At 33.3% G+C, this 12,240-nt stretch overlaps 1 protein-coding gene across 1 annotated transcript in view; it reads left to right on the top strand.

The window, feature by feature from the left end:
* Nucleotides 1-12,240, top strand: part of LOC150074899 (transcription activator GLI3-like) — a 331,720-nt gene that overhangs the window by 188,019 nt on the left and 131,461 nt on the right. The window contains exon 4 of the mRNA XM_090389398.1: nt 1,913-2,112. Within this exon, the coding sequence (XP_090245524.1) occupies nt 1,913-2,112 (200 nt within the window). The remainder of the gene's footprint in view (nt 1-1,912; nt 2,113-12,240) is intronic.

Below are 12,240 nucleotides of genomic sequence, written 5' to 3' on the forward strand. Positions count from 1 at the left end.
ACCAAATGCAGATTTGCCCACACGACTAACCTGAGATATCCTATGACGAGCCTTCCATCTTTAAAGGGATTTAAACGAGAAGCTTTAAATGTGTCATTATCACCACCAAGTAGCTTATGAAATTGAAGTGCCTGTGCTTTCAAAATTACCCCATTTATTGGTACTCCTTCGCTATGCTTCTTTAAAAACCACTTGTATATGCTTTTGTCCACACCACTGTTTTCTCGAAGTGTAGTTTTCTTTCTTTGGGGGCATACTTCATCTTTTATGGAGTCTGTGAATGAATGTAATTTTTCTTCTTCTTTGATCCAACCACAGATCATTCCTTTTGGAATTCCACACATGAAATATATTGCATTTGTTTCCCTACTCTTAACTCTTGCGATAATCTTTAACTTTTCTTCAACTGTATAGTTTTTTCTTTTGGTGGGCATTACTTCAAACCTACTGATTTAGTAATTTTGCTGTGTATTTATTTCTGATGCCTTTGAATTTATACCTTGTTTTGAGACAACTAAGTTAAAACCAAACTGTCATCATATTAAGCAGAAATTCAGGAAATGCTTCTGCTGCTGTAAAGTATGTATCATAGTGCCGAAGTGAAGTCAAGTGATTTCTCCATGAATCACTTGTCAGTTTATGTATATTTTTGTCTGGTTTAGCAGTTTTTTTGCTATCCTAAGTGTAACTTCTAGTTGAAGAAAGGATATCATGTGTTGTTGTTTGCAAAAATTTACTTTGTAACTAACATAACGCACTTGTTGAATGGTAGCCGTAGTCTCTGATGAGTTCTTTTGTTTACAAGAATTACTCTCTAACTGAATACTGAATATATCGAATCAAAGCTCCAGCCAATTTTTAGCTAATTTCTCCTCTTTGAATTAAGGTAGTAGGATGCATTTACTTTTTTTCATAATTTGTTTTGGGGGAAACGATCATACCTGCGGTATTGAAATCGTGGTATGAAGAGGCACGTATATTGAGGTTGTACTTTCATTTGATTTGTTTATGGAAGAAAAAGTTGTACACAGATTGTCCACTAGACTGACAAGTTACAACCAGTTTCTTTAGTAGCATTAATATTCCTTGCTACGATTTTGCAATGGAGCAATGAAGGAAAATAAAATTTTGGTTTAAACTGGGAAAATCTACTACAGAAATGTTGAGTATTTCAGTATGACTGAGGGATGAAATGTCAGATCATGCAGTGAACTTGAAAATCATTACCAAGGCCCAAAATATTATGTTTTATAGAATCCAGGATCAAGATGATGCTGATCACATTTTTTGACAAATGGTATAATTCACAATGACTTAGTACCTGAAGGGGAGAAAGTCAGTGCTGCATTCTACATACAGCTGCTTCAAAGACTATTGAGGTAGTTGGAGAATGTCTGACAATGCCTTGCCCATTCCACACTTGTTAAGACATTTCTGATGAAACATGGGCATTATACAGATCACCATTCACCCTACTCTCCTATCTAGCACCAATGGCTTCTTTCCCAAGTTGAGAACTGCCTTTAAAGGAAAGCAATTTCAGCACATTGAGAACATAAAAAAAAAACGTGCTGAACTGAACATCATCTCTTTGGAAGCTTTTGCTGACTCTTTTCAGAAACGTTTAGAATGGTGTAATTAAGTGCATTCAGTCAGGTGGTGATTACTTTGAATAAAAATAAAACCATTTTTGAACTCCTTCATTTTGTGTTCTTTTTATTGCACCCGTCCGGGAACTTTATTTTCACACCTTGTATATGAACATATATAAAAAATAGCATACATCCTCAAGGACAACGTGATGAGATCAAAAAATTGAACTTTCTACATAGGAAAATTTCTTTGGTGGAAATGTGTTTTTAACAAGTTTTATTGTGTATACACTCATATTAAATTTATTCTTTATATACAGATTATCTGGAAATGGCACCAGCCCTGGGCTTTCTGAGTTGTCATTCCTGGCTACTCAGCGACGACCATTACCCAATAGCCAGGTGGAGTCACCTCTCCACAGCCATTACCGTCTTAGTCCATATGTGGAACAATTGTATAGCACTTTCCCCACATCCTCCCCCGTTTCTATCCATGGGTTAAGTCCTGTGGATACAAGAGGTATGCATAATATAGACTACTAGCATTGTAATTTTGCTACTTACTGAAATTCATATTAATTTTGTTTTAGTGCATTCTTTGTGTGGTAATTTAACTGTAGTAGTGTAAGTGTGTAGCTGAGAAATTTAAGTGATATGATCATGAAATAAAGGAAGAAAATTGCTTTTAAATATGACATTGCATTTTTTAAAGTAAAATAAATAGCATATTATCATAGTAAATTTAGTTTTCAAAACTAATTTAAAAATTAACTAAGTTCTTGAATTCTGCAGAGTTCTCACTCTCTCATGGCAGGAATACTTTTACCATGCTGATTTTTTATTGGCAGTAATTATCTTAAATAAGAGGCCTCCATAGCCAAGTGGTCAAGAGCAGGAGTGCAGTAGCACACGCTCTTTGAGTAGACCGGGGTTCAAGCCCCTGACTGCTAAATATGGTCGATCTGCCAACCTGCACTGGACCAGCGTGGCAGATTATGGTCCATTTCCCTCAGCATGAATTGTTGAGGAGGCTTCCATCCTGTAGTGGGTTGATAATGGCTGCAGTTTACCTTTTTTTTTTATCTTAAATAATTATATTTCAGTGTAAATCCATTGCTTTAGAAAAACTTGATTTAGATTTTTTTAAACCTTCTCTTGCCTAATTATTTTCTGATTAAAAAAAAAAATCAGTTATTTGTGATTTTATTATGCCTGTGTGTAGAACATCAAATTCAAAGTGAAATGCCAAAATGATTTTGCCAAAATATTTTGTTCAGAGCTGCAACTAGAGTAGAGAAAGAGAGACCCTTGCCTTAACTGCATTAAAACTAGGTGTTGAAATGTAGGATTTAAAAATAATATAATATAAAAATTTATTTATATATTATATTATTTTTAATTATAAGAAGGCAATAGCCCTTTTAGTCCCTGCCCAGGACTGCCTCTGTTTGTTGTTACTTTAAAATTTTAAATACATGAAAATGAGTGGTCACATCAGCGCAGTACTGGAATTGCTATCCAGAAAGCTTAGGACCAAAGGCTTTCTGGATTCTGGAAGTTTCTCAATTTCAGTTCCTTATCAAGAGAAATTAGAATCTATGCAAGATAATTAACTAAAAAAATATAATAAGATTTGCTTTATCCAAAAAATTCTACAAAATACAAATTTTAATATTTCAGGTGACTTCTAATATAGGGAGAGGATGGATGCAACCAGTGTTGAATCGGGGGTCACCCTGGTGGAATAACCCCCCCTCCCCGACAAAAAATAATAATTTTTATTTTAATATTTGTTCAAAGATCTTGGACGTTGAAATTTTCGCTACATTTTTTGTTTAATTTGAATTGAAATTTTCTTACTGCTCTCTTTAGGGGCCATATTATCAGTTTACACAATATTGTAATTAGAAAACACGAATTCAATAAATTTGTGTCAAATAAACACGACACAAAAATTCATATTAACTAAGTGTGGTACTCGTTAGGTGGTACATGGCGAAAATAAATCACTAAAATTCAAAAGACATGAAATTTTCAAAATAATTAAATAGACAATATTTCTGGCTGCACAAATTGTAACTAAAAGCCACTATTTCAAGTGTCGGCATTTTCGTTTTATGGTTTTCAGGTTCCCTTTATTTTCACACAAACCATCTCTTGATAGTGTTTCACACAAATGGTCTACTTGCGACTAATTCTTTGTTTGTATATCTTAAACCACACTACTCTGTGCTGTAAACAAGGCAACAACTGGATCGCAAGCCATGAATAGATTCACCTGAATTGATTCCTCAGTGATGTCCTTCATTGGTTCCTCAGAATATGGTTATTAGAGTGTCCCACAGCTTTCAGGGAAAGGGCTAAACAATGTAATAGTAATCGTGGCATGTGATGCAAGAAAGCAAGCGTATGAGCTTATGTAGCATCAGCCAAAAAAAAAAAAAAAAAAAAAAAAAATTGCACAATCAATTATTATTATGGTTTTCACATTCCCTTTATTTATTTATTTTTTTTCATAGCAAGAGTCCATTTGTGGCTAATTCTTTCTTTGTATACTGTAAACAATACATTTTACATCTTTTTTATTATATATGTATCTGTACTGTAATATTGCAAGATTGCATGAAGATAAGCTTAGAGGGGCCCGAATGAGTTCTTGGAAAAATTAATAAATGAAGTGACTGATATATATGCAAAGAAAAAGCAAAGAAGAATAAGATTCTTATAATACTTGCATATTAAGATTCTTAGCAAAGCTTCCAGCTGTAAAATTAGTCATTAATACTTGCATGTTTGATTATAATTTGTATGATATTTTGCAAATTTTAATCAGTAATTTTCATTTTATTAAAATGTGATTATTGTTAGTAATGTGGTTTTTGTGAATTGACTATTAGTATTTAGATGTTAAATAATAAATATTTCCTTTTGTTTCCTATTTTTATTTCTCATATTCTCTTTTTATAACATTCATAAATATACATATTTGTTTGTAACATATACATATGTTGTAAATATTAAATAATAATAAAAAAATATACACATATATACTACATGTCCCCCTCCCTCCCGGAGTGCAAACACCCTGGATTCAACCCTGGATGCAACCTTGATGGTTGAGTGGGAGACAGAGAGTGGTAATTAATAGACACTGCTCTTCGTGCACTGATGTTATTAGTGGAGTTCCCCAGGGTTTGGTGTTGGGCCCATATTTTTTTTTTTTTTCTTCAATTTTTATTAATGATATTGATGAAGGTATATCAGGCTTATTGTGTAAGTTTGAAGATGAAACCAAGGTTGGCTGGGTGTTTAATGACAGTAATCAGGGTAAGCTGTTGCGACAAAATGTAAAAAAAAACATTAGGCAGATGGGCTGAGAAATGTCAATTGAAGTTTAACATTGGTAAATGCAAAGTACTGCATATGGATAGAAGTCACTCCAGAGTAATGTACCAACTATGTGGTACTACACTTAGGGTAGTGGAAAATGAAAAAGACCTGGTGATAACTGTGCAGTCAGATTTGAAGTTCTCTGAGCGGTGCAGACAGGCTGTCAGTACAGCTTATGGGGTTTTGTCAATGATATACAGGAATTTTGCTAGCAGGGATAAGGAGTTGGTTATCTCATCGTATAAGGCAGTGGTGCGCAACATATTTCACTTGCAATCCCCTTTATTAAATATAAAAGTGACATGACCCCTCAATATAAATCCCCAGGGAGGTTAACCAGATTTTAGTGAAGAAAAATGGCATTTTATAAATTATGTAGTATATTTTATTCGAGTGCTGAGAAAGGAATAAAAAAATTGTTTCCTTTTTAATCTACACATTAAAATAATTGTTTAATATTTTAATTGATTACAGCAAAAACAACAAATCAAATTCTTATTCCTCACTTAAAATTACAAAACAATAAAAAAATGAATAATTACAAAACACACAATTAATGAGAACAATGAGCCTGGATAACCGATAATATTTCATATAATATTTGAAATTGTTCCTTTCATGTCATCTTCTGGAATGCTGTTTTGTTTTTATAGCTGTTAATTTTGAGAAGCCAACCTCACATAAATTTTTAGACCTGAAAGGTAGCAATGCTTGTATTGCCATTTTCTCTAATTCTGGATACTCATCTCAAAGAGAGAGCCTAAATTTTTCACGAGTTGTAGTCTTGAACTGAGCACGTAATGCTTCTTCAGATGGCAGGTCTACAAGATCATCCTTTTGCTGAATGGTAATTTCGGGGATATAGAAATTTCAAAAGCAAGGGACCATGACTCCAATACAACTTTTTTTCTGGAGATACATTAAATCATTTGGAAAAATCCTTAAATAGCATTGTTAGGTGGGTGGCAATGATATCCCTAAATTGCAAAATGTCAATATTATTGCTGTTAACAAAATCAGAAAAGCATGGGAATATTTCAGTGTTATTATGGTCAGTTTTCCAAAGATTAAGCTTCTTTTTTGAAAGCTTCTATTTTATCACTGAGTATTAATATATTTGTTCCTTGCCCTTGAAGAATTAAATTTAAATCATTAGGTTTTTCGAATATGTCAACAAGGGAACAAAGTTTTCTCAAGCCATTTTTGATTTGTAAACAATTGAGCAAAGTTCTGATTTTTATCTGATAAAAAGAATAAAATTTCATGTTTGAGGCCAAAAAGGCATCGCAACACTTTACCACTGCACAACCACCTCGCTTTTGTACATAAAAGAAGCTTTTCATCCCATTTCATTACAAAGCATAGTGAAAAGTCTACTATTTAAGCTCCTACTTTTAATAAAGTTGATCACACTGCATCTTTCAAAACTTCGTCCAAATCAGTTTGCATTTCCTTCACTACTAATGCTTCCCCATGTATAATGCAATGATTCAAAACTATATTTGGCATGTGATGCAAGAAATTTTTCTCTGAAAAATTTTCTCTCCCATTGTTCTTCTTTCCAAATCTTTTCAAAATAGAAAATCCTGCAAAATATCTTTCTTGTAGCGGTATCTGACACGTACAGTAAGTTGAGCAAGGTTTGAAATATCTGTGGATTCTTTTAATTGTATTGCAAAAATTGGACTTTCTTTCAATCGATTTAATAAACTGAATTTTATTTTGTCCATGATAACTGTAATACGTTGCGAGACTGTGGCTCTGGATAGAGGAATGGTATTTAAATCATTCTGTACTTTTCTCCATGCATAATCGAAATCATTTTTATTGCAACAGGGAGAACAAGGGATTCAGTACAGTATGTGCAACAGTACAGTACAGTATGCGATTTCAAATTTTTTCCTATTAAATATGAAACTTCCAACGATGCTCTTAAAGCTTTACAAGGAACTGCCGTATATTTCTTCATGAAAGATTTCAGACATTGTATGGAGTTGCTGTGTCTTTTGAAAAAGGATTCAATTTTTTTCATTAGCTCTGGATGTTTCATATGTGTCTTTTTAATTGAATAGGTTTCATGCTTTCGTTAGCCAGATTTTCGTAATATTAAATGCACACAGGACATTGCTTATCATTGACAACACCATGAGTGAAACCGTACTTCATAAATTCCTCTTGATATTTTCTATTCTTTTTCATTCCTTTTGATTTGGAATATGATGGCTCTCTACCAGAAATTAGTGGTTGTACTACTTGAAATAAAGCTAACATCCAAATTTTAATGTGATATATTTCTTACCCTTTTAGCATCTGAAGTATCTATAGCAATATTATTGTTGTCACTCCTTGGCTGTTTTAGTCTGATTACCCAATTGTCCGTGATAAAATATATATATTTTTTTCTTCTTAAGAACGATGATAATATAAAAAGTAGCAGAAGAATGAAAATCATCCAAGTTAACATGAAAGCATCGAATTACAAAACAGAATAAAGACTTGCTGTATAACATATATTTACTACCACTGTATATTCACACCTGGCCTTTAGGCAATTTGAGAATTTGTGCTGTAGGAAGCACGAAGCAAGGGCTAAAGGGATTACTGTTCAGCAACTGAGTAGTACTGAGATGTATTAATACATACTGAGAAGTTGCACTAATCAATTGCTTTCTGTGTGTCCATAGCCAGCAAGCAAATTAAGGCGTATTTCCCCACATGGCCAATAAGTCGTGTAACCACCTTAAAAAATAAAGAGTGGCAGTAGGGTTCTCTCGTATCTCAGACTACACTTGAGTAGTTAAGGTCTCTACACCTACAGTATTGAAAAAGTAATTTTAACAAACAGGTTTTTCAGCTTTTATGTACATAAAACTAATTTTATTTAAAAATTGCTGTGACCCCTCTGGGGGGTTGCATCCCACAGTTTTAAGCACCACTGGTATAAGGCAATGTTCAGGCCATACCTTGAGTACTGCATACAGGTCTGGAGGCCTCATTTTAGGAAGGATATAGAGTGCTGGAATGAGTACAGAGAAGGGCAACAAGATTAGTGAGGGGCTCAAAAGAGTATCAGTATCAGCTCAAAAGAGTATTTTTTTTTTTAAAAGAGTAAAGGTTTCAGTTCTGCAAATTGCAGCATCTGTTCACTAGGCTTCTGCAAAGTGATCTGATTGAGGTTTTTAAGGTTTTGAACGGATTGAGCAAGCTCAGTGCTGGTGGGATTCTTCCTCTTGCTCAGACTACACACACACACACACACACACACACACACACACACACACACACACACACACACACACACACACACACAGAGCACAAATTCCAACTGACGAAGGCTGGTTGCAGAATAGATGAAAAACTTCACACTGCTGGTTGTAGTGTGAAGTTTGCATTCAGCCAGTGGGAAGTTGATTGCTGGAACAAACTTCCATGTGTTGTTGTGGAAGCTGATAGCTTAAATAAATTTAAGGAACAACTAGACAAACTGTTGGAGGGAATGGATGGGTTAGATGGGAAGTGTTTTTTTTTTTTTTTTGCTGGAACCAACTTACATCTGTTGTTGTGTAATCTTGCATTCTTGCATCATTTGCTTCTACAAATGCTAATGCTAATATGCAGTATATAACTGTATATTAAGTCTGAACATAAGTGATGATATTTTCATATATATTATATTTTCATATATATATATATATATTATATTTTCATATATATTTAACATATATATTAAGTCTGAACGTAAGTGATTGCATTTTCTTGAAGTTATATGGTGAGAACCAGAAGTATTGGTTCTCACCATATAACTTCAAGATTCTTTTAACAAAAGAATGTTCCATAGATTTTGAAACATGCCCAGCAAAGTAAATGTTTCATGTATTTAGGCTGATTTTATTTATTTTTTTATAAAACTTTTTTATTTTATATACCCACATAATATATTGTTCCGAAATGGAATTTTTTTGTTTTTCAGTTATACTAATATATTTGTCAATTGAAATTTTTTGTTCTTCACTTATCCATTCATCAGTATCATCATCATCATCTTTCAGGATGCATAACCATGTCTACTATTTCACTGTGAATTGGAGAAAAACATAATCTTCACTGCTACATTAAAACATTCCTTCTTCTTTAGCTACCATTTCTACACATGTAAAAGAATTAAACCTGTTAATTCTTTTTTACATCAATCACAACTTGCTTTACATGTAAAATAATCAAACTTGTAAAACTGGGGATGATGTTATTTTTATATTTACTGTTTAAAAAGCATGTAGTATACTTGCTTATGCAAGTATTCTCAGCTCTCCACAATGCCTCTTTTTACATTAAATTCCTTTTGAAATGCTTGAATTCCTGTGCTATTTTTTCTGGAATAAGTATACACACATTCTTCCTTGGTATTGCACTTTAAAGGAACAGAGAATGCCCTGATTTGTTGGTCAGAAAATAAGTGTGCAATTTGTAGGCAAATGTACTGTCTTGCACCTTGACTTTTTTTTAAAGAGTTCTTCATCTATCTTACAATTTGTCATGTTTCCAAGCAAATTTTTTCAGCTTACTTGCTTGTTAGTAACAGCAAAGTGATACAGTGAATACTGTAATATTTTTGCCAATTGTACAAAAGATACCTAGTTTTTAACTTTTGTTCATCTATGTGGAGTTATCCCCTGGGCTGTTTGAAAAAAAAAAGGTCCAGGGAGACCTAATTTTTTATGTTTGAAAGTTTTAATATTAGCATTAGTAGTGACAAATGATGCAAGGAAATAAGCTTATACAGCATCAGCTAAAATAAAAAAAAAAACAAAAATTTCCACATCATCTGCCTGTCCCCTCTGATAATTTTTTAGTTTTTCCTTAAATTTGTTCAAATTACCCACTGGCTGAAAGCAAAATCTGACATGTCTATCCTCCTACAACCATCTTTCCTGTTTAAATTGGTCCCCTAATGTGTGCGTTGTTTCAACAAGAGTAAGGATGCTATCAGTATTTAACTTACTCAATCCATTCACAGGAGCAGAAGAATCCTTTTTGTGAGATATACCCTGACTTTTGATCTCTCTTGGTACATATTACAAATATTGCTTCCACTGCATCTAAAAATCTGATTTTTCTCTTTTGCTGACAGTGTTACCTTTCTTCAAAACAACTGTTCACATCACAAATCCTCACTACCATAGAATACTGTTCTCACATCCAGGGCAGTGCTTCCAAAACCTCTGTCAGGCTTGGATATTCCATTCAAAAGAGGACAGTCAGGTTAATTAATGACTCATCTCTAACAGAGTCTCTCCACTCTCTGTCTCATAGATGTTCTGTTTCTGCTGCATGCCTTTTCTTTAGCTTCTTCCACAGGCACTGTTCTTCTGAATTGCCTTCTATAATTCTTGCAAAGCAATCCTAATGCATGTTGCAACTAGTCAACATCCTTTAACTGTCCAACTTCAAACTCATAGAACCAACTTTTCTTCTTCCTCACGTGTTCATTTAACTTCTGTTTTTTGGAACAAATTCCCCTTTTATGTATTTCCTGAAAATTACAATCGACAGAAATTCTAGTCTGATGTCAACAAGTATCTTCTTTCATCTTCTCATCCCTATACCCATGTATGGTACTAAGTACTGTAGGTTGTAATACTTCATGCGCTTGGGGTGCTTATATATATATAAAAAAAAAAAAAAAACCATGCTGCAGGCTATACAAGTGACAAACTCATGATTCGTACTGGAAATGCCCATAGCTATTTCTGTCTGTGAGTCATGATATCCTTGGACAAAGTATTGAAAGTAGATCTCGTAACAACCATTAAATATTTCGGTTAGATTTGAACTTAAATAAAATTTTAAAATTTAAATTTGCAAAATATTACAGAATATCAATTTACAGAATTTAAATTTACAAAAATTATTACAAAAATTATACTGTTACGAGAACTTCTTTTTCTCCTACCGAAGTTTCCGGAAAGAAGAATCTAACCTAGCAGAAATAGCTTTAAAAAAGTTAAAAATTAAATTTTCAAAATATTGTAGAAATTTATTTTAAAAAATCACAGAAATAAAATTTAAAATTACAAGTATTAAATTTAAATGAAAATTTAAATAAACAAAAAATTTGTCTGTTGGATATCCAACCTTAATCTTCTTAAGTTATTCCATTGGAGCCAACTTAAAACATCTGAAAGAGAATGGGCCTGTGGCACTGGTTTCCATGGCTTAGAAGAAGAGAATACAGCAGAGCCATTGGAGGCAGTAACTAAAATAAATTTAATAAGTTTTAATACGACAAGTAGCTTTCGGGGTAATGAACCCCTTCCTCAGCAAGAAAGGTACATACATACAGAAATGCAAACATAACATAAAACGTCAAAACATCTGCTCTCTGCGACTGCCTATAAGTGTAATCCACTAATAGCTGTAATGTGATAAATGATGCAGATGAAGCCAAAATCGTTGAGAATCCCCTGGGGCCAAAAAATTTCCTGTCTGGCCCTTTTAAAGAAAGCATATTAACTTTATTTTAAAAAAATAAAAGAAAGCACACAAACTTTATTTTAGCTGCAAATTACGTGATCAGGACAAGAAGTATGATCCTCACCTATGTTGAACTAATTTTGTTTGGTGTCTTCAGAGGTTGGTTAAAAAATAAACATAATCACTGCCATTTGCTGTTCCCATGGTGGAGGAAAAGCCAGCCAATCGTGGTAGAAGGTGGGAACTCAGTATTCCAGCAGACTATTGCTGGACATTAATCAGAAAAACTTTTGATCATTACAAAAGAAAAAGCAAATAAAAAAATTGGCACAATAAGATTAATACTTGTTATTAATACGTGATTGTAATACTTATTAAAATTTCATTAAACTCTGCATAACCTTCATTCCTTTCTAAATTTGTGGGTGCTAGGCAAAGATCTGATTTCAAATTTGGATTCATCCCAAAAAATCCATGAGATGTACCATATTTTGGATGGAAATAATAAAAGTTAAAATTATTGGCCAGATTTACTTTGTGCTGCAAGCCCATTCACATTGAGGTAGCATAAAACTCTGAGAGAGTTACTACAAATTATAGCAAATTGCTTGTTTAGAGCATCGATCAAAACGCTGGAGGAATTTTATAGATACCCTGTACGATTGGTGTTTCTGCCAATTTCTTACCCATTCCAAAGTATACCATTACTCAAAAAGGGTTGAAAAACACTGCTTTTTGATATATTGATTGTCTGAAATAAAGTCTAACATGTAAGATGACCGGAAAC

This window comes from Mastigoproctus giganteus, unplaced genomic scaffold (genome assembly GCF_048544385.1).
Source record: "Mastigoproctus giganteus isolate SK-2022 unplaced genomic scaffold, ASM4854438v1 scaffold_15, whole genome shotgun sequence".
NCBI lineage: Eukaryota > Metazoa > Arthropoda > Arachnida > Uropygi > Thelyphonidae > Mastigoproctus > Mastigoproctus giganteus.